The 24,578-nt window shown below is 41.6% G+C and overlaps 2 protein-coding genes across 3 annotated transcripts in view; one reads left to right on the top strand and one right to left on the bottom strand.

The window, feature by feature from the left end:
* The window catches only part of LOC119720493 (E3 ubiquitin-protein ligase UBR4-like), a 72,658-nt gene that overhangs the window by 12,799 nt on the left and 35,281 nt on the right, over window positions 1-24,578 (top strand). For both annotated transcript variants that reach the window (XM_038190177.1, XM_038190176.1), the window contains exons 23-52: window positions 297-491; window positions 1,059-1,181; window positions 2,103-2,243; window positions 2,428-2,528; window positions 2,927-3,143; window positions 4,069-4,141; window positions 10,247-10,325; window positions 10,634-10,748; window positions 11,279-11,400; window positions 12,011-12,117; window positions 12,862-12,957; window positions 13,130-13,319; window positions 14,221-14,412; window positions 14,897-14,960; window positions 15,436-15,518; window positions 15,925-16,030; window positions 16,218-16,288; window positions 16,769-16,916; window positions 17,031-17,360; window positions 17,775-17,945; window positions 18,543-18,794; window positions 18,929-19,018; window positions 19,516-19,668; window positions 20,390-20,617; window positions 20,940-21,024; window positions 21,420-21,492; window positions 21,637-21,817; window positions 22,391-22,598; window positions 23,551-23,714; window positions 24,306-24,437. In XM_038190177.1, the coding sequence (XP_038046105.1) occupies window positions 297-491; window positions 1,059-1,181; window positions 2,103-2,243; window positions 2,428-2,528; window positions 2,927-3,143; window positions 4,069-4,141; window positions 10,247-10,325; window positions 10,634-10,748; window positions 11,279-11,400; window positions 12,011-12,117; window positions 12,862-12,957; window positions 13,130-13,319; window positions 14,221-14,412; window positions 14,897-14,960; window positions 15,436-15,518; window positions 15,925-16,030; window positions 16,218-16,288; window positions 16,769-16,916; window positions 17,031-17,360; window positions 17,775-17,945; window positions 18,543-18,794; window positions 18,929-19,018; window positions 19,516-19,668; window positions 20,390-20,617; window positions 20,940-21,024; window positions 21,420-21,492; window positions 21,637-21,817; window positions 22,391-22,598; window positions 23,551-23,714; window positions 24,306-24,437 (4,290 nt within the window). The remainder of the gene's footprint in view (window positions 1-296; window positions 492-1,058; window positions 1,182-2,102; window positions 2,244-2,427; window positions 2,529-2,926; window positions 3,144-4,068; window positions 4,142-10,246; window positions 10,326-10,633; window positions 10,749-11,278; window positions 11,401-12,010; window positions 12,118-12,861; window positions 12,958-13,129; window positions 13,320-14,220; window positions 14,413-14,896; window positions 14,961-15,435; window positions 15,519-15,924; window positions 16,031-16,217; window positions 16,289-16,768; window positions 16,917-17,030; window positions 17,361-17,774; window positions 17,946-18,542; window positions 18,795-18,928; window positions 19,019-19,515; window positions 19,669-20,389; window positions 20,618-20,939; window positions 21,025-21,419; window positions 21,493-21,636; window positions 21,818-22,390; window positions 22,599-23,550; window positions 23,715-24,305; window positions 24,438-24,578) is intronic.
* Window positions 4,208-8,620, bottom strand: LOC119720494. The gene is made up of 2 exons (XM_038190178.1): window positions 8,266-8,620; window positions 4,208-6,035 (listed from the first exon to the last, which is right to left on the bottom strand). The coding sequence occupies exon 2, from the start codon at window positions 6,013-6,015 to the stop codon at window positions 4,963-4,965; it is 1,053 nt and encodes a 350-aa protein (XP_038046106.1). The 5' UTR covers window positions 6,016-6,035; window positions 8,266-8,620; the 3' UTR covers window positions 4,208-4,962.

Genomic DNA, 24,578 nt, shown 5'->3' with positions numbered 1-24,578 from the left:
ATGAAATTTGACTCTGATCTTTTTGAATCTTGTGTCCTTTTTTATTTTAACAACAGGGTTGAAAAGTCACTTTCATTAAAACACAGGCATGCAACTTTTCCTCGGATCGGCTGATCTTGTTTTTTTTTGTCTCTTAGGAATGCCATTACAAATTGAAAAACACTGTACAAAGTCTTGTGTGGTTTGGAATTTCCTCGTTTGTTCTAAATTCCCAGTTGCATGCCTGAAAATATTTTTCTGAAAATTTTAAACTTTCATGTGTTTTTTACTTAAAATCTGTCCCTATCCTTTTCCAGGATGCCTGCGCAATCCACTACACCTCGGTGGTGTGCTGGCGACTCCTGGGCAGTCTGGCGCCCTCTGTTGCCTACATGAAGCTACTGGAGGGGCAGCACACAGACAGCGAGCGTTGCCTGAGACAGAGCGAGATCCTGCACACGCTGCGCTGGGTGCCACGCATGGCCAACGACAAGTACAGAGCCTGGATCAGGGTAAGAAACATCCCATGTGAAAATAAAATAAATAAATAAATAAATAAATAAATAAATACAAAAACTCATACAGCCTAATGCTACAATCATTGACACAAGTAGGAACATTGGTAATTACCCGGAAATGGGCCTGCCAATTGAATGAGAAAAAACCTGAAGATGGTAACGAATACCCTGTGAAAATATTCCGCCTGAAATTGAATCGTTTGAAGAAAAAAAACAATCACTGAAGATGGTTTTAACACACACTTTCTTAGATGCTGTAGCAATGGAATCCAGTTACGAGACCCCGAAAACTGTGCACATTTTTTCTCTGGTTTCTCAAAATGTATAGTATCCACTGAGCTAAAACTTCAGCACGTTAGTCGTTATGCTCCCTACTTAAGATTTTTAGCAATTTTTGTTGCTTCTAACAGTAACAGAAACTACATAAAAAGTAAGTCATCCTACTTACCTTTCAAGTCATGAAAAGCTTCATCTCTGGGTTTTGCCCTTCTCAAATTTCTGTCTCATCTGCAAGTCATGTCTTTGAAGTCTTTGAAACTATTGTTGACTTCCATTTTTCAGGACCATTTGTCTGAGCAGCGACTGCCAGTATCTGAAGCTGAGAGCCTGTTGGATATCATCACAGAGCACTGCAGCACTGTACAGTTTGACATCCAACTGGCTCAAGAACTCATCGGAACACAGGTATGAACTTTGACCCTTGACCTTGACCTTGACCTTTATCCAGCTAGCCCTATGGGAACATGAGAACAACCCTTAACAACCCTAACCCTCAATGGACCCTCCCAGTCTGTCAATCAAACAGTGCAGTTGACCAATCAGATCACGTCTTTTGGTCAGGTGACCATGGAAGCTCAATCAAACTCGGTCCCAGAGGTGGGCGGGGCTTATGGCCAAAGGTGGGCGGGGCTTATGGCCAAAGGTGGGCGGGGCTTATGGTCAAAGGTGGGCGGGGCTTAAAGCCCAAATCCAGAACAGTCAATTCTAAGGCCATGTCTGAATTACTTCTTTACGGCTTGCAATAACACACAGTCTATGGTAGCGGCTGCAGCCACTTCACATAGACTCGTGTGTACTTTCAAGCCGCAGCCAAGTCATTCAGACATGGCTTAACCTTATTGAACTAAACCCTGTAAACATGGAAAGCTTAGTTTTGGGATGGAATCATGAAGTGCACAAGCCAAAATTCCTTGCTAACCTGTGAAACATGTTGGCAGTTTTAAGCGCCAAATTTTCTGCTAATGTTAGATAGCATAGATTTCTTACTTTATACAGTACAGCTGTAGAAAAATTCTTAGGGAACTATTTCGTTGAGCTAAGCAGAAAATATGAGCTGGTTCATATCAGCGGGGAACCAGTCAATAGCAATTTGCAACACATGCAATTTTGGCTGGTAACCTTTTTTTGCCAAGCAAATTTTTACCGTGCTTATCACAAATACACTTTACAAAATTTGTCTGAAATATCACGCCTTTGCGCCGAGAAATTTCCCACCATGAAAACTTGTTTGAACATTGAATTTTGAAAGCAATGCATCTTTGAACAAATTTTAGGATTGTTTTATTTATTTTTGTTTGTTTTATTTTCCGGTTGTTTTTTTTGTAGTTGTCCCACATGCCTTTGTTTGTAATGCCCAATGACATCGTCATCCCAGCTCATCTGCCGAGCCTTAACTCCATCTGTCTTCTGGACTGCATCCTCAGTAAAGTGGAAACCTCTCTGAAAGATCACTTCATCGGCTCCATTGTAAGTACCCTAACCTTCCAAGATCTTTCATAATACCAATGTCAATATCTTTATGGAAAAAAATGTTGCAAAAATCCTCTTAATGTATTTTTATGTTTCGTTTTTATTGTACCGCAATCAGTTTGTACTTAAAGATTTAAGAACTCATTTTTTTTCTTCTATTGGTTTTTTTTTTCACCAAAAGAGCGGTGACGAAACTGCAAAGACATACAAGGTGTTGGAGATTGCCAGTGACCTACGACCCATCCTCTTTCAACTACTCAAAATGTACACCGTGTTCTCAAGGTAAAAAACATTAAAAAAAAAAAATTTGCCAAATGGTATGCTTGTATTGATTGTCAAACACTTGTGCATAACCTATTGGAGGCGCTATAACTTTCAGCCGTAGTACAGGGATTAATATATCTTACAGCCAAAGCTGGAGAGGGAGCCATGATTTCAAACCTGAGAGGCCTAGGTCCGCCATCCTTGTTCTTGATATTCGACATCTACTCACCAGTAAGTGGGGAGTAAAAATTCTGTCCACAAACACCGTTTGCATGTTGGTTCTCGTCATTCAAACCCCGCATAGTGTTCATTCAGTACGAGAATGGGGTTTGGAATACGTCCCCAAAGTCACAGCTAGAGATTAAGCCATGGTTTCAAAAACTCCACCTCACTTATTGTCTGTTTTCCTCTCGAAGGTCCTGCCTACTGCATCAGATCGCGGGGCCCACCACCTTCGAGTCCCAGGCAGCGTTTAGTGTCGTCCTGCGCGTCAGCTCGTCCTTCGCAACCAAGTGGCTCCCCTGGTTCTCGGGACTCTTGCAGATCAACGCCATGCCGCAGGCGGTGCGCACGGCCGTGGAGAAATGGAACGCCAACAACGGAAGCAGCGACACGCTGGGCTTTGCAGCGTCGGTACGTGATCTGTGCATGACCTTGAGGGCGCTACATTTGTCTAGTTGTGTGTGACCCATTGAGGGCGCTACATATGAATAATTCTAGTGCATGACCCATGTCTAATTGTGCATGACCTATGAAGGTTGCCCCATATGTCAAATATTGTGCATGACAAATTGAGGGCGCTACATTTATCTAGTGCTTGACCCATTGAGGGCGCCATGTATGTCTAATATTGCACATGTCCCATTGAGGGCGCTACATATGTTTAATTGTGCATGACCCATTGAGGGTGCCACATTTGTCTAATTGTGCATGACCCATTGAGGGCGCCACATATGTCTAATTGTGCATGACCCATTGAGGGCGCCACATATGTCTAATTGTGCATGGCCCATTGAGGGCGCCACATATGTCTAATTGTGCATGACCCATTGAGGGCGCCACATATGTCTAATTTTGCATGACCCATTGAGGGCGCTACATATGTTTAATTGTGCATGACCCATTGAGGGCGCCACATATGTCTAATTGTGCATGACCCATTGAGGGCGCTACATATGTCTAATTGTGTGTGACCCATTGAGGGCGCCACATATGTCTAATTGTGCATGACCCATTGAGGGCGCTTCATATATCTAATTGTGCATGACCCATTGAGGGCGCTACGTATGTCTAATTGTTCATGACCCATTGAGGGCACTACATATGTCTAGTGCACGATCCATGAGTGTGTTCATGACCATTCCCCATTATGCTTGACCATAGACCCATAGAGGGCGCTATATACATTAATGCAAAACACGGGTTTTTCTGTTTATGCGTCTGCTGCACTTCAATTCAAAATTATTTTGCGTTAAATTTATACAGAATTTTTTTATTGATTATTATTTCTCACTTGGCATGTCATCAAGTCTTTACATTTATTTTTTTGACTTCACAGAGGACCAGCCATCCCATAGCCTCTGAGAACCAGCTAAACTCGGTACTGGGCATGCACCTCAACACTCTTTCAAGTAAGTACTTTTCTGGTTCTTTTCTTTGTGGGGGGGGGGGGGGGGGCTTTGTTGTGCAATATTAATAACTAGATTTATGTATTTTTTGGAGGATTTATATAATTCGATCATCCTGTACAACCTAAAGACTGTTATATAAAAACAGCGTTTTTGTGACTTGCTGTGGAAATAACATTAAACTTTTTTATGCTACACATTTTATTTAATTTCCACATTTACAATATGTTTGATATTTCTATCATGCTTAAGCTTTGGTCTTGTTTTGTTTGCATATCTGTACTTCAGCAAAAGAGATGCTTTCTGATATAATATATTAAATCTTTTTTAGCCCTTCAGATGTAAAAACGTAATTAAAGTCCTCAACATATCTTTTCAAACACCTCAACTGTTTAGGATTTCAAGAAAAACAAACAAATAATAATCTATACACGAAGACCATTGCAGCATTAATTGTATTGAAAATATTAAATGTTTAAGGATTTTATATACTACCCTAGTTTGAATTTGGTACATACTAAAATCCAAGAGTGCTACGGTAAATCTTTCAGCCAATTAGAAACGAGTAGTTAATAGTAATAGAGTGGTTTTAGCTCTTATGGTACAGTCTGCAGCCAATCAGAATCGACTATTCAGTAGTGTGTACTTTGGTTGTTGAATATGCATTGATTCAGTGCAGATTGAAATCCCAATCTTTCAGCCAATCAGAAACAAGCTTTTAACAGTGAGTACTCTAAGCACTTAAACATGCATTAGTCCAGTACAGACTAAAATCCTATCACAATGGATTGAAGCACGGTCATGTGCATAGTGAGTCTGCATGTTCACTTGTGGCAGTAGACCTTTACAGATTTGACTGCCGCTACCACTAGATCGCCATCTGGTGTCAGTGCGATCCCATGGGCAGGGCCGCACCCCTTAACCACGCACCCTAAGAATTGGCCCTCAGGGCTGTAATGCTGAATCTCCCCCCAGGATTGCCAACCACAACATCCGACAAAGATGTTACCGTCGATGTCACAGCACACGCCTTTAGGCCCCCAGTTCCCAGTCATGCTGCTCTGAATTGGTACAGAGAATAGCATTTTCCCGTCATAATCGACTCCGACGAGCAATTCCTTTCTGTAGTTGGTGTAAATCAGTCTCCGATTTCGGGCAGCCAAGTAGTCGTTGAGCATCGGGGCCGGCAGCGTCTTAGCGTGGAATCCGTCCTCGTTAAATAGTAAAATCTCTTCAGTGTCGCAACCCGCTGCGATGCGATTGCTCTCGTCCACCGCCAGGCTTGTAACTTTGACCTCCGGCCCCGGGTCCAACTGGCGGAGAAACTGGAACTCCCGGTCGAAGAACTGAACAACAGGACGATCAAGAACAATAATTTCATCCTTCTGATTGACCTCAACGTGGCTAGGATCCACCAGACCCTTGATTTCCAGTTCCTCTGAAGTTCCTGATTCAATCTTGGATGAGAGAGCAATCAAGAAACCGTGTCCGATATCGGCCACGACGATGTCTCCGTCCGAGAAAGCATTGACGTCGAAAGCGAACTGGACTTTCTGGCTTTCCCCAACAACTTTTACCTCCGACTTCAGTCTCCATGTTTTGGCATGTGTGTGTACGTTGAGATTTGTCTTGTCCAGCAAGTCTGCGAGATTATCAACAATGGTTTCGCAGCTGCACACCGGGCAAGTGAGCGTCTTGCTACCGACGTCTTGACTCTGCGCGAGTGCTTGCAGGCATCTCAGGCAGAGTCTGTGTTGACAATCCAGCTCTCTGGGATCCTGTAAACGCTTGAGGCAGACAGAGCACTCCAGCCGGCTCTGCGTCTCCGGCACAGGTTTAGTTGCCATGGTGCTTGCCGCCATTTTGTTTTCAATCATAAACAGAGGAGTCGGCAGTCCTGTAAATAAAGTAAAACATTTTCAAAGGGGACAGCTGAGGTGTTAAATTCAATACAAACAGAGACAAAGGGCTTTCATTAATGGAAAATTGGGGTCAGTTGAGTAAAAAGGAAAGTGACTGAAAGTGACAAAAACATCTTTAAAATCATGTAGCACCCTCCATTTGATAAAAATATGAAATGAATAAAGTACATGTTATTGACTGGTAACTGAAAATCTTATTTAATTTGCATACACTATTCACATGTTATTTCTGTTTTAATACAAGTACCACAAAATTCATCTACATTTCAGAAAAAGATTTGATTTGTTCCTCATGATACAAAGCACAAACTCTGACATGTTTGACATTAAAAATAATATTTCAGTCTTGACTCAAATTATTAAAATCTAATTATTATTTGAATGCCAGTGTGTAATCTCTGGTTCTCGCTCAGCTGAAAAGCGAAGCATTTAGCATTCCATGGACAGCTGTAAAAATTGATCCTTTTCAGTAAAACATGCATAACTTCTGATAGCATGGATGAATATCGGTAATCCTATTTCTCACAAGTGGAAGAACATGCTCATACATAATACATATTTTATTGGCATGCCAAATTTGATTGCTTTTTAATTGAAGGGAAAAATCAGTAATCCAGGTAGCTTTCTTTTTGACTCGCCCTGTATGACTTTCACAAGGGGGTAATTAGCCAATACCACCCCCCCCCCCCCCCCCCCGGCCTCAAATACCCTGTTGTATTATACAGGCATTCAACTTTTCTTGATATCCGCTGATTTCCTCATTTTTACTTCTCGTGATTGCCATTACAAATTGAAAAATGCTGTACAAAATCTTGTGTGGTTTGGAGTTTCCTCGTTTTTTTTTCTTCTAAAATCCCATTTGCATGCCTGATTATGGTTTGTGTACAGGTCTACTGGTAGGAAAAAAAAGAACATTTTTTAATAGAAAATATTGCTGTAAAAAATGAGCAGTGTATAAAAAAATGGCCTAAAAATGGCTGTTTTCAGTGTGGTATTATTTTCAGAAATAGTTGCCAAATGAAGACATTTTATATTCTGTTTTTGTTGGAAACTCAGACTTAAAATAGAATTACATTTTGAGATATTTTAAAGTGATGAACAATTACTGGCTTCATTATTATCTCCTCCAGTTTACATTCATTATACTTCATGACTTCATCTTCAAAATTGAAAATTGTAGTTTTTAGTTAATATTTTATCAAGGGTGTCTACAATATAACAATACCGGAGTCTTATATAGCGCACGTATCTACCAACAATTAGGTACTCAAGGCGCTGGTAATTATGTCTATTTTTAAAGACAGGTAAATGAAGTTTATGAGAATTATGAGACCCATTATGTAGCACCTTTATATAGGGTACTGCATTGAAGGCTGTTAATACAGAAAACAAGTTTATATTGTCTTGAGGCCTTCACAAATTGCCCTCCTACTAGCCTGGGACATTTTTTTCTCAGTTTATCATGTTTATTTTATGTCTGGGTTTTTTTGTCACCCCGCAAAAGTTATAATACCCTGGTCCACTTCAAACCACCTGTCATGTTTGTTATTATTAAAATGAAAACACATTGGACCACTTCTCCAGGCATATGACCCAATTGTCCTCAAAACCTGGATAGACCCCTGAATCGTTGTCAAAAGCAGGACACACAATAGTCAATGAATCTAACCAAGCGTGACCACAGAGTCCGCTACAAAGTAGATTGCATGTATTGGCAGAGTATTCTCCCACATTTGGCACGCTGAATGTCACACCTCAAAATTGATTTCGGCTATATTTTTTGGACCATATGTTTGGACTGAGTAATTGCTGTGTCTCATTTTGCTCTTTAAAAACCCAAGATATGGATATTTCTGCATGTGAATCATGCGAACATGCTAGCTGGCCATGCTAGCATAGTATTTAGGTTAAGAAGCATTTAAGCCCTTTGCCAGCGGTGAATCAGATATGATATTAAGCCTGTAGTGTAGTTATACGCAAATGCTCCCCATTGAAAATTCAACAAAAATTACAAACAAAATGCCCCTGTAGCACAGTGGTCCTGAGTTACATATGTGATGTTAAATTTACAATTTTTGTACATATGGATGTACAGACCCCATAAACAATGGATTCCAGCAGACTGGCTCCTAGACTGAGCTATTTAAAGAGTGTCACCTGCTGGAGGAAGGAACACAGACTTCCTCCATGAATACATGTACTTACATTTACAGATGTTCACACCATGTTCACACTGGCTCCAGAATGTTCAAACTACATACACAGTTTACAAAATGCGGACATGGTGTAACATGCACACAACAGCATTGCACAGTGTGCATGTTCATGTACAAGTCAGTGTGCAAAGTACATGGCCATGAATTATCATGGAGCAAGGAAGGACACACTGCAGACCTTCACCTACGCTGCAGAGTTCCCCTCATTATAATAAGGTCACAAGTGCAGGGTCACATTAAAGCTGAGTCCCACGTATTTTGTATGCAAATAACCCCTTGTTTACAGTGATAAGACCCTTATCGGTTCCTGACTTTGTTTATTCACGCACCCATGTAGCAAGCTTGTAGCACAGGTCTGGACACTTATGAGGGGTGTGTTTTCTAGTTCAACACAAATAGGGATTTTTGAAGCAACGGCTTCATTTTCAGTATTGGCTTCAGACAATGTCGGGATGTTTTTGGCCCCTTTGTGTCCATACTGACAAATTTGGATTTTTGGAAACTACGGTTTTGCCTCCAGTTTTGGCTTCAGGAGATTTTTTTAGATCCCTGGTTTGGAGACTGTGGCTTAATAATAGTGGTCTATATTGACAGATTCCGATTTAGGAAACTAGAGCTTTATCTCCAGTTTTGGCTTCAGGAGATATTGGCTCAATATGGGTACATAGTAAGTAATCATTGTTCGAAACCATGGCCTTGTCTCCAATTTTGCCAACCCCAGCTGTAAATTTCACTAGTCTTGTCACTGTGCAAATGTTTGATTCGATCAAGTAGAATGTTTTTATTTCATTTCCATAACACGTTTAGCTCAGTAGAAAAATTATCATAATAATCAATCAAATTAGGTTTTGCCCTTCATAACATTCAAGGCTTCAAGATGAGTTGCATGTACATGTCGATACTAAGCATGATGTGAAGCCAAAGCTGGAGCTGAAGGCAATATTTCGCAAACCCCATAGTGTCAGGTGATCAACATGAATCATGTCTGCATGACATGTCTCCAATTTCATAACATGTAGTTGAGGTTTTGCCTGGTTGGGCCACAAGTAAATAATGTTGCGTTTCTCAGTGACTTTGCCGTTGAAACTCAAAGGGGATGTAAGATGGGAATTGTCCGCAAATGTTTTTTTTTTTAAAGAATTTGCTGTAGAAACAGACAGTGCATTTGTGTAATCACAAAAATTTTCATATTTACTGATCTCATTTTAATATGAAGGTACTTGAGGGTACTTTTAATATGAAGTGTGTGCTGAGCATTGCCATGAAAATTGACCAGTTTTACCCCCCCCCCCTCCACTGTTTAAAACTGCTACCCATAATGGAGATTTATTTCAAAAAGGTTATGCAAAGACAAAAGGAAATACTTGTTAATTTCTTTGCCATGTGGTTCATTGTCTTTAAAAGTGAAAGTGTTAATTGATAAGCTTAGGACAGGATATTCATATCCTGCAATTGTTTACCCAAGCATTTTGGAATCCTGTGATAAATATGCAAATAAGTCGATCGAAGAGGAAATAAACATTGTGGTTTTGATGTAACGAACATCAAGTGATGTCTACGTGGTCTAGTTTTCATGGATATGTGGGAATTATATTCACTTCCTACAATTGTATAACATTTCAAATCATGTGATTAAATGCAAAATAAGCCAATGAAAGCCTAAAGATACTATAAAGGTGACGGTCACACTTTATTTGTTTAAACACTTATTTCTAAAGATACACATTAAAATTGCCCCTGCACTATTTGTTTTATACAGAAGCTTGGATTTCTGGTAATAATGGTTTTGTGAAATATTGAAATCTTGTAGATATTTGCTATGTTTCTTCTTCTTTTGAAATGCCATTCACAATTCTCCATCCAGCTGTGCATTCAATAGCTTAGAAGAAGCATTCCAATCTGAAATATTAAAAACAAAAAAAAATGCAATAAAAGTTGCATTGATTTTTTTATTTTTTTTTATTTTTCAGGTCAGACTGTGTTTTCCATTTCGTCGTCCTTGAAGCATGTCATGACAGCTATGGTGAGACTGTGCACAGACCAACTCATGTGAGTCATTCTGCAAATCAAAACCTCAACAATTTTTTTCTCTGGCTGTTTCCAACATTGCTAGATTTGTGACCATCATCTGGTTCGTTAGTAAAAACGTCATACACGTCATACGATTGGGGCATTCCTATTTGCTTGGACTTGCAATGGCCTCTAAATGCTTCTGGAACCACAGCTGGGGGCAAACCAAAGATGTGATAAAACCTCACGGAATTTTCAAAAAATAAAAGGAAGAACTGCTTTCCTGTTTAAATTTTCCTGGAATTCATTATGGTTTCTATTGTGGCTATTGTTTCTCTGTTGCGTAGGTGGTGTGACGAAGGAAGTGTTGTGAGTGCCCTACAGGAACCCTGGAAAAAAGAACTGGTGGACGTCTTGTTCCCTCTGCTGCTGGATGCCAGTACAGAAAGCTTTGCTGAACTGGTAAGAGTCAGGGTACCAGACAAGGAGATATTTTCAAAATCACGTGTTTTTTTCCAGCTTTGGCTTCGTCCATTTCAGAATTCTTTAGAAGGCTGTAATATCCACAGAAAGTGGAACGTCTGAACATGGGTCGCACAAAACGGTTCTCGATGCTTCTGAAGCAGAGTGTTGGCCAGTTCTTGAGTTGGAGTCCCCTCTTGGAGCCTAAGTCAGCAGTGGAGCCAAGGTTTCAAAAACACCCTTGGATTCAGCCTGGCCATTTCCCAAACCACGGCTTTGTCACCAGTTTCGGCTTTGGGCTCCAGATTCACAATTTTAATAAGAAACTGATATTGGAAACTTGGTTTCAGAATGGGTCAGTGTGCTTTAGGAACGTAAAGTCCTTTGAAACAAAGCTGGAGCTTTGAGTCTTTCCGCATGTTTTAAAAAAGTTATCTTTGCAATTGGTTTGGGAATATGAGTATGTATTCACAATTCAATTTCTCGGCATAATCAAAAAAAATTGTTCTACCTTTTTCATAATTTGTCAGACCTATGTTCCCGTGGAGCGACTTCTCGGTGGAAACGAAAGCGAGGAGTTTATCCACAAGCTTCACCTATGTCTGATCTCGGTTTGTCATGAGCTGATCACTAAGCACGCCTCGCCACAGAGGTAAGCAAGTTCATATCCTATGTCTTGGAGTTTCAACACCTTACCTTGTCTCCTTGGGGTGGGGAGGGGGGAGGCACCTGGTTCAGACTGGTTCAGACTGGTTTTTACTCAAAGTCTAGGAATTTAAGTAAGACTGGATACCAGCCTAATCCAGTTTTGGAAAACCCAGCCTTCCCTGGTATGTGCTGTCATTTGTAATGGATGAACAGCATAACACATGGCAACCAGGGAAATGGTAGTCTTCTTACATGCTCGTATTTAGATTTACATTAATAAAATTCTCTTGCAAACTTTGTAAAATCACAGTGGAGTAGTAACACCATATTTACTTGTCAAATAAACCAAATAAACACATTTTTTTCGAATGAAAATGGAGCCATTTAGGAATAAAACAATACAGACTGACCCAAATATCCCTTGTCATCATAAATCATAAACAGTCAGAATGCTTAATATTTCAATCATGGCAGAATCTTTCTTTAAGCCAAATTGTCATTATAAACTTGATCTCCATTGCTACGTTGACCTTCACTTTAAACTCTTCTAATAAAAAGTTGCAATCATTTCATATGTCTTTGAAGACTACTTATTCCAGTTTATTCATTTGCAGTGGGTTGGAGGAGGCGGTTTTCCGAGACGCCATCCAGTCATTAGAGTCAGAGTTGGAGAAAGGACCGGCCAAGAAAGCATTGGAGGTCTTCTACACTGAAGAATCAGGTATCTGATCACAAGGCAGTCATAAATCTATCACAAGGCAGTCATAAGTCAATCACAAGGCAGTCATACGTCTATCACAAGGCAGTCATAAGTCAATCACAAGGCAGTCATAAGTCAATCACAAGGCAGTCATAAGTCAATCAAAAGGCAGTCATAAGTCTATCACAAGGCAGTCATAAGTCAATCACAAGGCAGTCATAAGTCAGTCACAAGGCAGTCATAAGTCAATCACAAGGCAGTCATAAGTCAGTCACAAGGCAGTCATAAGTCAATCACAAGGCAGTCACTAGTCAATCACAAGGCAGTCAGTAGTCAGTAACTAGTCAATCACAAGGCAGAAACATGTCAGTCACAAGCCAGTCACAAGGCAGTCACATGTCAATCACAAGGCAGACACATGTCAGTCACAAGTCAATCACATGTCAATCACAAGGCAGTCACTAGTCAGTCACAAGGCAATCATTATTTAATCACAGTCAGTCAATAGTCAAACACAAGTCAATCACAAGACAGTCACATGTCAATCACAAGGCAGTCACATGTCAATCACAAGTCAGTCACATGACAGTCACAAGTCAATCACATGTCAATCACAAGTTTATCACAGGTCAATCACAAGTAAAGTCAACCATGTCCCGCTAGATTTTCCTTTCAGAAACTACAATTTCGTGGGCAAAAGCAAACATTGGAGCATGTCATCTGTATTCACAGTATTCCTCAATCATTATTTTTTTTAATTGTTAGATCTGGTGAAAGTGTTGCTGTCGTCGGCCAATGAACATCTGTCCGCTGAGTACGGCATCAGGGTTCTCAAGTTCTTCAATCGACTCTTACAACTTGGTAACAAAAATCATCATTTTTTGAATTTTTGATTCTAATTGTATATATTTAATTTGTTGTCTTCAAATAATTTCTGACAAAGTCATTTGATGTGTTAAATTCTTTAACTCATTATTCAATTGCCATTCATATTTGAATCAGCCAGCTAATTTTCCCCACCCTCTCTACACAGCGGAGGACACACCTGGTGACAAATCCCTGGACAGACTGTGCGCCACACTGACCCGCCTCTCCCTGGTGGATTCAGACTCCCTGCAGGGCTGGCTGGCACGCATCATACAGGACAGTCACCCGGGGGTCAAAGGTCAAGAGCATCGCATCTTGCTGCAGAGCCTGACCTCGCACATCGTCAAGGAGAAAAGGTGGGCGGGGAAATAAGGCTTGTAAAGGGAGGGGGAAGATATGGGGCCAATTTCACGGCGCTGCTAAGCACAAAAATTTGCTTAGCACAAAAGAAAGTCTGGCTTATAAAGACAGGTTACCAGCCAAAACTCCACGTGATGTATATTGCTCCTGATTAGTATTCAGCTGTTGTTTGCTTAGCATGAAAATAGCATGGACTTTTTGGCTGATAACCTTCTTCTATAAGCCAGACTTTTTTGTGCTAAGCAAATTTTTGTGCTAAGCAAATTTTTGTGCTTAGCAGCGCCGTGAAATTGGGCCATGGAGTCTTATAGCATCAAAGATAAAAAGTGGGTGGGGATATGGGGTTTTTTTGGGGGGGGGGTTCAAGAGCACCACATCTTGCTGCAGAGCTTGACCTCAGACATTGTCAAAGAGAAAAGGTGGGCGGGGTAAATGAAGTAGAAAGGGGGGCATTCAGCTAAGCAGTTTTTCAAAAACATTTTACTGCTTTTGGATCATTTGTTGAAAGCACAGCTTCTCCACGTGTATGCCTGCTTACTAGCTGTGTAAGTTTTGTGGTAACCAGTTTTCAACAGTAAGGTCAGAAATCCTTAATTTTTTCCCCTATGAACTATGCTGATTGGAATGGTTGGGCACTCTCACATGTTCGAAAGTGTCGCCAGATTCGTCTAAATGAATACTTCGCTGATGTTTATAAATACAGTTTCCCAAAAAGGCCACCATGAACGCAAATGCGACTGTGAACAGTGCCCCCTGGTGGCAGACGATGTACTACCCCTCCAGCCTCTGTTCCCAATTTGGTCAATTCCCACCCCCATACAAATCGGTCTGGCAATACCCCTGCCCAAAGTATAAAATAAAAATAAGAAAAACATTATTTTTGTTTCCATACTTTAGTCTTGTCGGAGAAGACGTTGCCACAGCCCTCCTGAAGGCCCTGATCCCGATGGGCAGCCAGCTTCTATCAGGGGCCGGCGACAGCCTGGGGTTCTCCGAGCTCATGCCCGTCATGGTCATGCTTGCTGGGGCCGGCTCAGGCATGGGCCACGTCGAGTTGTTCCGAGCTGCCAACGAGTGGCTCGTCGTCTGGTAAGTCGGAACCTGGAACCTCCGGATTGCCGTTCTGGTGCTCTACCAACTGAGCTATCCAGCCCTATATTAGCAGTCTCCCAATTTGTCAGTATCTTTGTTCAAGGGGCGCTAGTCAGAAGCCATAAACCATTATGCCATATGTCACGATACAGACCTGGCAAATAGCAAACTGGGATCACCCAGAGAGTAAACAGCTTGTTTTTTCCAAGTAGAGCTCTGGAACGTAATCTGGAGGTCGCAGGTTCAAGCCTCGCTCCAGTCAATTTCTTTGTTCAACTTTTCAAAATATTGTTGTAATTCACCTAGTCAGTTTCCTGTTGTGGTTCATTTGAAAATCCAATTCGTTTGTTCTCTGAGAGACAAATCTGTGACATTATCTGTTTGAATTTGCCCAATAAGTTGTTCTCCTTTATCTTTACTTTATAGAATTGTGTTGATTTATCAGTAATTTATTTGAATTTCATTTTTGTTTGGATTGCAGCAAGAAGTATTTATCGCACAAAGACGTTGCAGAGAAGCTGTCTTCGGAGTCTCCAGAAGGAAAGGTGAGTATCTGTTTGTTCTACTGTCGGACCGCGGGTTTCAAAACTTTTCCTGACTTCTCGGTTAAATTTGAAATCTCTTACTGTAAGCTACAAATTAGCTCTGAAATGCAAGAGAAAAAAATCAGTGAAATGCTCTGAATTTGATGGTATAGTTTTCGTAATCAAATTAATGTGGGGGTCATTTGGGGTCTTGTGTCAAACCGGAAGGCTGAAAGGTGTCGGCGTCCCTTGCTTCAGTGTGATGACTGGCCAGGGTATTGTAAATATTCTCCTAAGATGCCAAAACAGTGTAGGAATTGGTCATGGAAAGCTTTAACTTTTTTTCCTGGAAAGTCAAGGAATTTCATTTTCAGATTTTGGTCTACTTTTGGTTGGCCTGTATAGTTACTTATATGAGAGAAAGGAGTTTAAGTAATTGTTTCCAATCTGTTTTTTGTGACATTGTTATTTGATTGTTCGTCCGATCCCCCCACAGCACCAGAATGTGATGGAAGCTTCCTGCTACCTTCTCTCCTACATCGCCAGCGTACTGGGAGCTCTCAAACAGTCTGGCGACAAGTGAGTCATGTCCCACATTATCTATCCCTCCCTCTTCATAATCCATTGGTGTTTTCGTGCAGGATAATATAGTTTTGCTTATAAAATCTGTCCAAAGTTTGTACAATTGATGTCAAATGATCCTAAAAGCCTTCATTAAAAAAGCAGTAGTCAAATTGGCGAAAAACGGCTGATTCTGCCCTATCGCTGTTTCCCCGCCTTTTTTTTAAACCACGACGTAGTCACTAGGTTTGGCTTCAGGATATTTTAGCTCCCCGAATTATTTGGACTTTCGAAACTTTGTATTTTTTCTGGTTTAGTTAAGCCTTCTAAGTGACACTGGAGCCAGAGAATTACCCTTGCTTTCATAGAAAACCTCTGAGGTTTTTGGCAATGAAACTAGCTTGTTTTACCACGTTTCTTACAGGAGCCTAGCCCCAGCCTACGACATCGACTCAGGCACCCAGGAAGCAGACTCGGACTGGGCAGAGGATATGATGCTGGAAGAGGACGATTCTGGGGGCGAAGACTCGGTAAACATTTCTAGATGGAAAACCTCAAACTTTGAAACCAGATGAAACGAGAAATGATCCCACTAGTGATAACGTCTTCCAAAATCTAAAAAGCCCAGAGGTTTTTAAATCAGAGCATACAATTCAGGTTTGAAGCTAAAAGTAAAAAAAAAATATTCACAGTTAAAACTTGTCTTTTGTACAACAGGATGAAGACTCGCTGTGTAACAAGCTGTGCACATACACAATCACCCAGAGAGACTTCATGAGCCAACACTGGTAAGCAAAGAGCGGTTGTCTCTGTGCATGAACTAAGGAGGGCGCTATTTATCTTAACAAGGAGTGCAAGTGAGGAACATGTAGGCCAGTTTCCAAATTAGGGATTCATCGCTAGATTTAACTTCATCTTGGGTGTCAAAAAATGTGTTAACCACGAAACGATAGTACAGGTAGTTTGAAAGATTGTTAAAAAGCAGAATATGCAGGATATCGTTGGAAATACAGAGTGCTATGTACAAAATCATGTTTCGTGATCGAAAGATTGTGTATGGTTTTTCACTGTTTTATCAAAAATGGTAATATCCACTGAGATGAAACTTCAACAGGCTAGGTTTTGAATCTTTTTTCTTTTTAGTTTGAGTAGAGTTATTATTTGAAACGTGAACAAAAAGCAAATGACCCTAAATGTCTCTAAGAGTTCAGTTTCTGTTCTTTGCTTATCAAAATCAGTCCTTTTGTTTTGATTCGCCCTTCTGACAGGTACCACTGTCACACCTGTAAAATGATTGACGGTGTGGGAATATGCACCGTGTGCGCTCGTGTCTGCCATCGCGGCCACGAAGTCGCCTACGCCAAGTACGGATCATTCTTCTGTGACTGCGGGGATAAGGACGACGGGTCATGCCAGGTAACTTACAAAATGTGTCGCTTTCACTTAAAAATAGCATACAATGTTTTTACACTGATATGACAATGATATGATTTTGATAACCTCTTTCTTTTGACCCCCACCCCCTCCTAGGCCCTAGTCAAGCGCACCCCAGGCTCCAACCTGGACTCCAGCATGTCCAACACCTCCCTGACATCCCCCTTCTCCTCGGTCCCCTCCTCCACGGACGACAAAGCCCGCAGCGCATCGGTCAGCGCCTTACGACGACAGCACCAGCAACAACATCAGACCAACAGCGCGACCCCCAACGCCCTCTCCCCAACGGACCGCCCAAGCGGGCTGATCCTTGGGGAGGGGCTGGTGGGCGGGATGCAGATCCTGAGCGGTGAGGAGCTTGCTCGCTTCCATCAGATGCTGGCTAAGCAGCTGATGCAGTCTCAAGACATCATACTAAGTCTCCTGGTAAGAACTTGACCAATTCTCTCCCCACCTCTGATCTAAAAGATTCAGTGACCAAATTTGCTATGCCGGTAGAATCATTTTTTTTTATGAGAGTTCTCATCACAAGGCCCTATTGAGTGACTACTGAAAGTTTAGGGCTACACAAAGAAGGGATGGAAAACGAAATCTAAGAAAAAGACAAATTACTTCAAGTAGAAAGATAAGTATTGATGTTACTGGGACAGATTATGATCAACTTGAAAACAAGATATGGGAAAGGAATTCCAGAGTGCGCAGGAAAAAACTGGATAAATACTTCATAGAATGTGCTTTGGGAACAATGACCATTTATGGATTTGAACAGATGGAAAAGCACGTAGCACGATCTAATGCCCCATATTCGTTTTCCCCTGTTCATTTTCCAAACACCCACAGGAGAATGGCAGCACAGCGTGCACTGTGATGGAACTACTCCAGTACCTACTAGGCCCCATTGAAGAACACTGCAACCAAACCTCAGCCATCGGAGCCACCACTAGGGCCCAACAAGCGCTGAAGGATCTACACTCGCTGGACAAGACGACCGAGTCCACTGAGCAACTCATGGTAAGAATCTGTCGCACGCTCGCTCACTCACCGACAGAGTTTAATCGAGTCAGTCACAAGTCACTCACAAACTCATCAAAAGTTAGTCACAAGTCAATCAGAAGGTAGTCACAACTCAGTTGTAAGTCAGTCGCAAGTCTGTAACAAGTCTGTCACAAGTTGATCACATGTTAGTGACAAGTCAGTCACAAGTGAAATCACAATACAGTCACAAGTTGGTAATGTCGATCTCAAGTCAAATCAAGTTGATCACAAGTTAATCATAAGTCAAAATCACAAGTCAAAATCACAAGTCACAAACACAAGTCAAAATCACAAGTCAAAAAAACAAGTCAAAATCACAAGTCAAAATCACAAGTCAAAATCACAAGTCAGAAGCACAAGTAAGTCACAAATCAAAAAGTTGATCACAAATTAATCATAAGTCAGTCTCAAGTCAAATCACAGACAATCACAAGTCCAAACAAGTTTATCACAACTTTAATCTCGAGTCAGTGATGCACCTGGGAAGGATAAAATTAATTTTAACAAATGAAATGTAATTCTGACAATTTTGAATTGTGTTGTATGTGATATCGCTTTTGTCGCCACGCGCAGGTGCCGACCCTGGGCTCACAAGAGGGTGCTTTCGAGAACGTCCGAGCCAACTTCTCCGGCGACCAGGGACAGACCATTCGTCAGCTCCTCGGAGCCAACATGCTGCGGCGCGTGGCCATGTGCTGCCTCGCGTCCCCCCACGGCCGACGCCAACATCTAGCCGTCTGCCATGAGAAGGGACGCATCACCGTCCTGCAGCTATCGGCATTACTCAAACAGGCCGACTCAAGCAAACGAAAACTCACACTCACGGTAAGCAAGATCTACAATCCCATCATATATCAGACTCGAACCAGCCAGCCAACCAAGCAACTCGGAGTATACAGTGTTTATGAAAACATTTTTTTAATTATCAAGAATTTCGTTATTTTGCTATTGTCTCGCAGCGTCTGTCATCCGCACCGGTTCCCTTCACGGTACTCAGCATCACCGGTAACCCAAGCAATGAAGATTTCCTGGCAGTCTGTGGCCTCAAGGTTTGTGAAATTGACGCAAAATAATTCAGGGACCATCTCAGATCACCTCGTTCTACATCCCAAGCTGATATCACCATGTCTTGATATTGATTATTAATGATTGATTATCAAAGTATTGATTATTTATCACTAAGTAAAAGGTAAAGTCTGTCACCAGCCAATATGGCCCATCAGGCTGGCGTTTATCTCTGGTTTCCTTGGTAGGAAATGACTGAGAATATTTCTACTCCCCCTGGATGGGATGCTAGTCCATCGCAGGTTACTCCTCAACTAATGCCGATACCATTTATACTCCTGGGTGGGGAGAGGCAAGTGGGGGTGAAGTGGCTTGCCCAAGGACACAACATGTCCAGCAGATGGATTCGAACCCCTTACCCTCTGATTATTAGTCACAAACCCTAACCACTAGGCCCTACTCCCTCGTATTATTGATCACTGATTATTGATCACTGATTATTGATCACTGATTATTGATCACTGATTATTTTTATCACCAGGACTGCCACGTCTTGACCTTCACCAGTTCAGGGACGGTCTCGGATCACCTGGTTCTTCACCCCCAGCTAGAAGCCGGTAATTTCATCATCAAGGCTATCTGGCTGCCGGGCTCACAGACGGAGCTGGCTATCGTCACCGCCGACTTTGTCAAGGTGATCCCTGAACTTCAATTTCTCCAAATAAAAAAATACTTTAAGAATCAAAAAGTGGACCTCAGAATCTTATCAAGCTTACTATAAGTAACTTTCCTCACCAAAATTAATAAATCAACAATTTTCCAGCAAATTAAGAATTGTAGCATTATTTTTGTTTAAAATTTATTTAAGCACACTGGCTGGGGTAATAATTCTGTTGTCCAGTATGTACTATATTGGTTGATAGGTACACTGTATTAATTTTAAGTTTTTGATGCAGAAACAACCATTTTTTAACTGAGGGCTGTTCTCAAGTTAGCACGCTTACATGTTGGCGAACATTCCCAAATGGGAACACTTGGTACTCCCAGGCTGCCCAAGTTGGAGCAGCATCCCGATTAAGAACAGTCACAACATGCACTTCCAGTGAGCATATTTCAAGCACAAAGTGTTTGCGAAACCTTATTTTTTGTCTCCAGGATGCTTAACTTACTGAAACTGATGCTGGAAGCAAAGCCGCGGTTTCAAAAACTGCCCAAAATTTTAGTTGCTTCTTAAAAGCCATTAGCACCTGTGCGACATTGTATTACATTGTATTACATTGTATTATATTGTATTATATTGTATTACATTGTATTACATTGTAGTACTTTGTATGACATTGTATTACTTTGTATTACATTGTATTACATTGTATGACATTTTATGACATTGTATATATTCCTTGATGAATCCACAGATTTATGATTTGTCCCGCGACGCCCTCAGCCCGTGTTTCTACTTCCTGGTCCCAAGCGGCAAGATCCGCGACGCCTGCTTTATCTTCTCGGATGAGGGGACCCGCACGCTGGTACTCATGTCCTCGGCCGGTTACCTGTATACCCAGCCAATGGAGGAAGCCAGTGAGGCCCGTCACGGGCCGTTCTACGTTACCAATGTGCTGGAAGTGAAGCACGACGATTTGAAGGTAGGCGATTGGTCGAGATCAAGTTTCATCGACCAATCAAAAAACATCAGGCTTTTGGAAAGCTCTAGAGCCACTCAACGTTGTTTTCGTTTCGAGTTTTATCTTCATTTTGCCCCAAAATTTCCTTTAAAAAAAAATCAAAATCCTGCCCTCTATGCACAGCCTCTTTGTTGTTTGAACATCAGTATGGATGAGTCCAATAACCTAAGAGTGGATTTTTTGTTTTCTGCCAAGAATGGGTCTTCCAACTACACACTCAGCGACATTGAATACCCAGAAACAATATGGACAAAATATTGACAGTTTTTTTTTTATCTACTAGGATTCTGGTGGCCAAGTTGCTGGCGGTGGAGTTTCCTGCTACTACTCACACACGCTACAGTTACTCTTCTTCAGCTACTCGCACGGTGAGTTTTCTTTCAACTCAGTTGAAAACATAATCTGACAATAGAGGGCGCTGTTCAAGGTGGAACTGGACACCAAATATCACTAGGTGGCGCTGTTCATGGTGACCACTTTTGCAGACATGTGGTTTTGAGAACATAATCTGGCAACAGAGGGTGCTGTTCAAGGAGTGACTGGATACCATATGACACAAGGTGGCGCCGTACATGGTGACCACTTTTGCAAACATTATATTGAGGATGTAATCTGACAACAGAGGGCGCTGTTCAAGATGACCACTTTATTACAATAACTTTAAAATTTTGACACACTCCTGAAAACGCTGACTATAGATTTTCAAAATCAAGAGGCAATTGTAAGTTTAAAAAACTGTAAAATGTTTTTACAATTTCTACAGGCAAATCCTTCTGTGCATCAATCGGCAAGCAAGTGACCGAGCTGAGGAACCTCTTTCCAATTACACTGAAGAGGTCAGTATATCAAAACAGAAGACATATTTCAATACAAGAATTTGATCATTTAACTCCAGTATGTTTTCCATTCCTCAAAAGCATTAGTCTTGTCCTATATCAGTCCACAGTTTTCACTTTGGTTTTTTTTCTCACCGAACACAGTAACGGTAGTAGCGGCGGTAAGTCGGCCAACCCGCCAGCGTTATGTCAATGGAGCGAAGTGTCCAACCACCCAGGCTTGGTCTGTTGCCTGACTCAGACCACCAGCATCCCAGTGCTGCTGATGCTGGAACCAGACCGGATCAGGATCCAAGAGATCAAGACGCTACCTGCCAAAGCCAAGGTATGGAAGGCAAATTCACAAATTCTGACTCTGTTCCCTGAAAACAGGAACATGTCTAGGTTTAAAAGATCCATGCTAGTGTACAAGGTAAAGGCATACATTTCTGAGGTATCCTGCAATGCCTACAACTAGCGGCATAGCCCCCCATAAAAAATGTCCCCCCTCCCATGAAAATTTGTGGTCTTTAAGTCACCATAGTTAACAGGTTTAGTAGAAATTTGGCCAGTAAGTCTAAGATAGGGCCAGTGGCTATGTTGCCTCACCAGTTAATACTGATACCCTATTTATAATCGTTGAGAGAAGAGAGGTAAGTGTGGTAAAGTGGCTTACTTAAGGACACAAGATAGGGCCAGTGGTCATGTTGCCTCCCCAGTTAACACTGGGACCCTATTTATTCTCCTGGGTGGAGAGATGCAAATGTGGTAAAGTGGCTTGCCCAAGGACACAAGACAAGGCCAGCAGCTGGATTTGAACCCTCTGATCATGAGTCACAAACCCTAACCATCAAGACACACCGCCATGTGCTGGTTTGGAAGCTTCCTTTCAATTGTTCTTATGTTTATTTGCACATAGGTTCAAGACATGGTAGCCATCCGCCACTCCTCCTCCTCAGACCAGCACCGTACCACCCTCATCCTGCTGTGTGAGGACGGCAGTCTACGCATCTACATGGCCAACGTGGATCAGACAGGCTACTGGATGTCCAGTCAGTTCCAGGCCACCGGTGCGATCAGCGCCCTCAAACCCATACGCAAGAAGAAAGTCACCAAGTCCGGATCAAGTAAAGTTTTCTTTTAAGTTGCATACACTGTGCTGGATATATTTCTCCTAAAAAAATTTCAATTTGTATGATATATTTTTTACGGAAAAAACTACTTTATTCTCACTTTGGGTATCTGCAACACTCTGAAAAGGGCTTTAAGTTTTTGCACAAGTCAGTCACAAGTCAATCACATGTCAGTCACAAGTCAGTCACAAGTCAGTCTCGTGTCAGTCATATGTATGATATATTTTTTACGGAAAAAACTACTTTATTCTCACTTTGGGTATCTGCAACACTCTGAAAAGGGCTTTAAGTTTTTGCACAAGTCAGTCACAAGTCAATCACATGTCAGTCTCAAGTCAGTCACAAGTCAGTCATATGTCAGTCACAAGTCAATCACATGTCAGTCACAAGTCAGTCACAAGTCAGTCACATGTCAGTCACAAGTCAGTCACAAGTCAGTCACAAGTCAGTCACAAGTCAGTCACAAGTCAGTCACATGTCAGTCACAAGTCAGTCACAAGTCAGTCACAAGTCAGTCACAAGTCAGTCACAAGTCTGTCACAAGTCAGTCACATGTCAGTCACAAGTCTGTCACAAGTCAGTCACAAGTCTGTCACAAGTCAGTCACAAGTCAGTCACAAGTCTGTCAGTCACAAGTCAATCACATGTCAGTCACAAGACGGTCACAAGTCAGTCACGTGTCAATCACAAGTCAGTCACAAATCAATCACAAATCAGGCACAAGTTAATCACAAGTTAATCTCATAGTCAAACTGGACTCAGTAGAGGAAATTATTTACACTCAGAAACTTGGTCAGTCAATCAGTCAGTGACTCAGTCAGCCTGCCATAGGCTCACCCTTTAGGTCAGAAAATTGTTCTGCAGAAAACCCCAAACCTCTGTTGTTATGTAAAAATCTGTTAGCCTCTGCATTACAATATCTTTGTAATTATTGTTTGACTTGTAGGTGGTCGCCCATCTGGTGTGGTCAGTTTCCCCATTGATTTCTTTGAGCACTGCCAACCCATGAACGACGTGGAATTTGGCGGCAACGATTTGCTACAGGTGTACAACGTACAACAGGTCAAGCATCGACTCAACACAACGGGCATGTATGTCGCTAACACTAAGGTAAGAACTGGGGGAGTGGGGGGGGGGTGGGGTTGGGAGTGCTGGGAATTTGACTATTTCTGATTTGGCCGTAAGCCCGCACACCTTTGTTTTGTGTAAATATGTCGAAGTGCTTGTGACCTTTAGACTGAGCTATTGTGGTCACATGACTAAAAGATGTGATCTGATTGGTCAATGTACACTCTTTGACAGACAGACAGGAAGCTGCTTACCACGGAGTTCTGCACTTATATTCACCAGTCTACGCTTACACAAAACCCAAAATTTCTTTCTTATTACCAGAAAATACTGTTTAAAACATGAAGTATTATTCAGAACCACACACAGGTCACAAAAGAGAAGCACAGTCCCACAAAAAGCCTCACTTCCCTATTAATCCTGTTGCAATTGTTGTAAATATCTTGCTGAAGAACATAACTAACCAGTATCTCCTGGATTTAATTTCAAATCGAAAAAGACCATTAGAATCACCATTAAAATGTCACCAATCAATTACTTACCTTGTTAAAGTTGGCTCGTAACTTAACTTTGACATTTTGGAAGAAGTAAATTAAAATGGCGATTTTCTGCTTCTCTTTTTCTTTTGTTCAGCCTGGGGGCTTCATCATTGAGATCATCAACAACAACTCTTCCATGGTGATGGTTGGTGTCCGTGTCCACGTCGGTGCCCAGTCCATAGAACGTGTGCCTGCTTACCTGGTGGTCTTCGGACGAAGCACTCAGGTATGAGAAAGAAATTCTCATCTCAAATTTGTGTTTGTTCATACTTCAAGAATTATTGAATCGCTGTATTTTTACTTTACTTTCGATATTTCATTGAATGATAATGGATTCAGTTTCAGATTTGCCGAAAAAGGTTTCATT

The sequence above is a fragment of the Patiria miniata genome, unplaced genomic scaffold (genome assembly GCF_015706575.1).
Source record: "Patiria miniata isolate m_02_andy unplaced genomic scaffold, ASM1570657v1 HiC_scaffold_9, whole genome shotgun sequence".
NCBI lineage: Eukaryota > Metazoa > Echinodermata > Asteroidea > Valvatida > Asterinidae > Patiria > Patiria miniata.
Note: the sequence above shows the minus strand (reverse complement) of the source record. Positions and strands in the feature narration are given on the sequence as shown.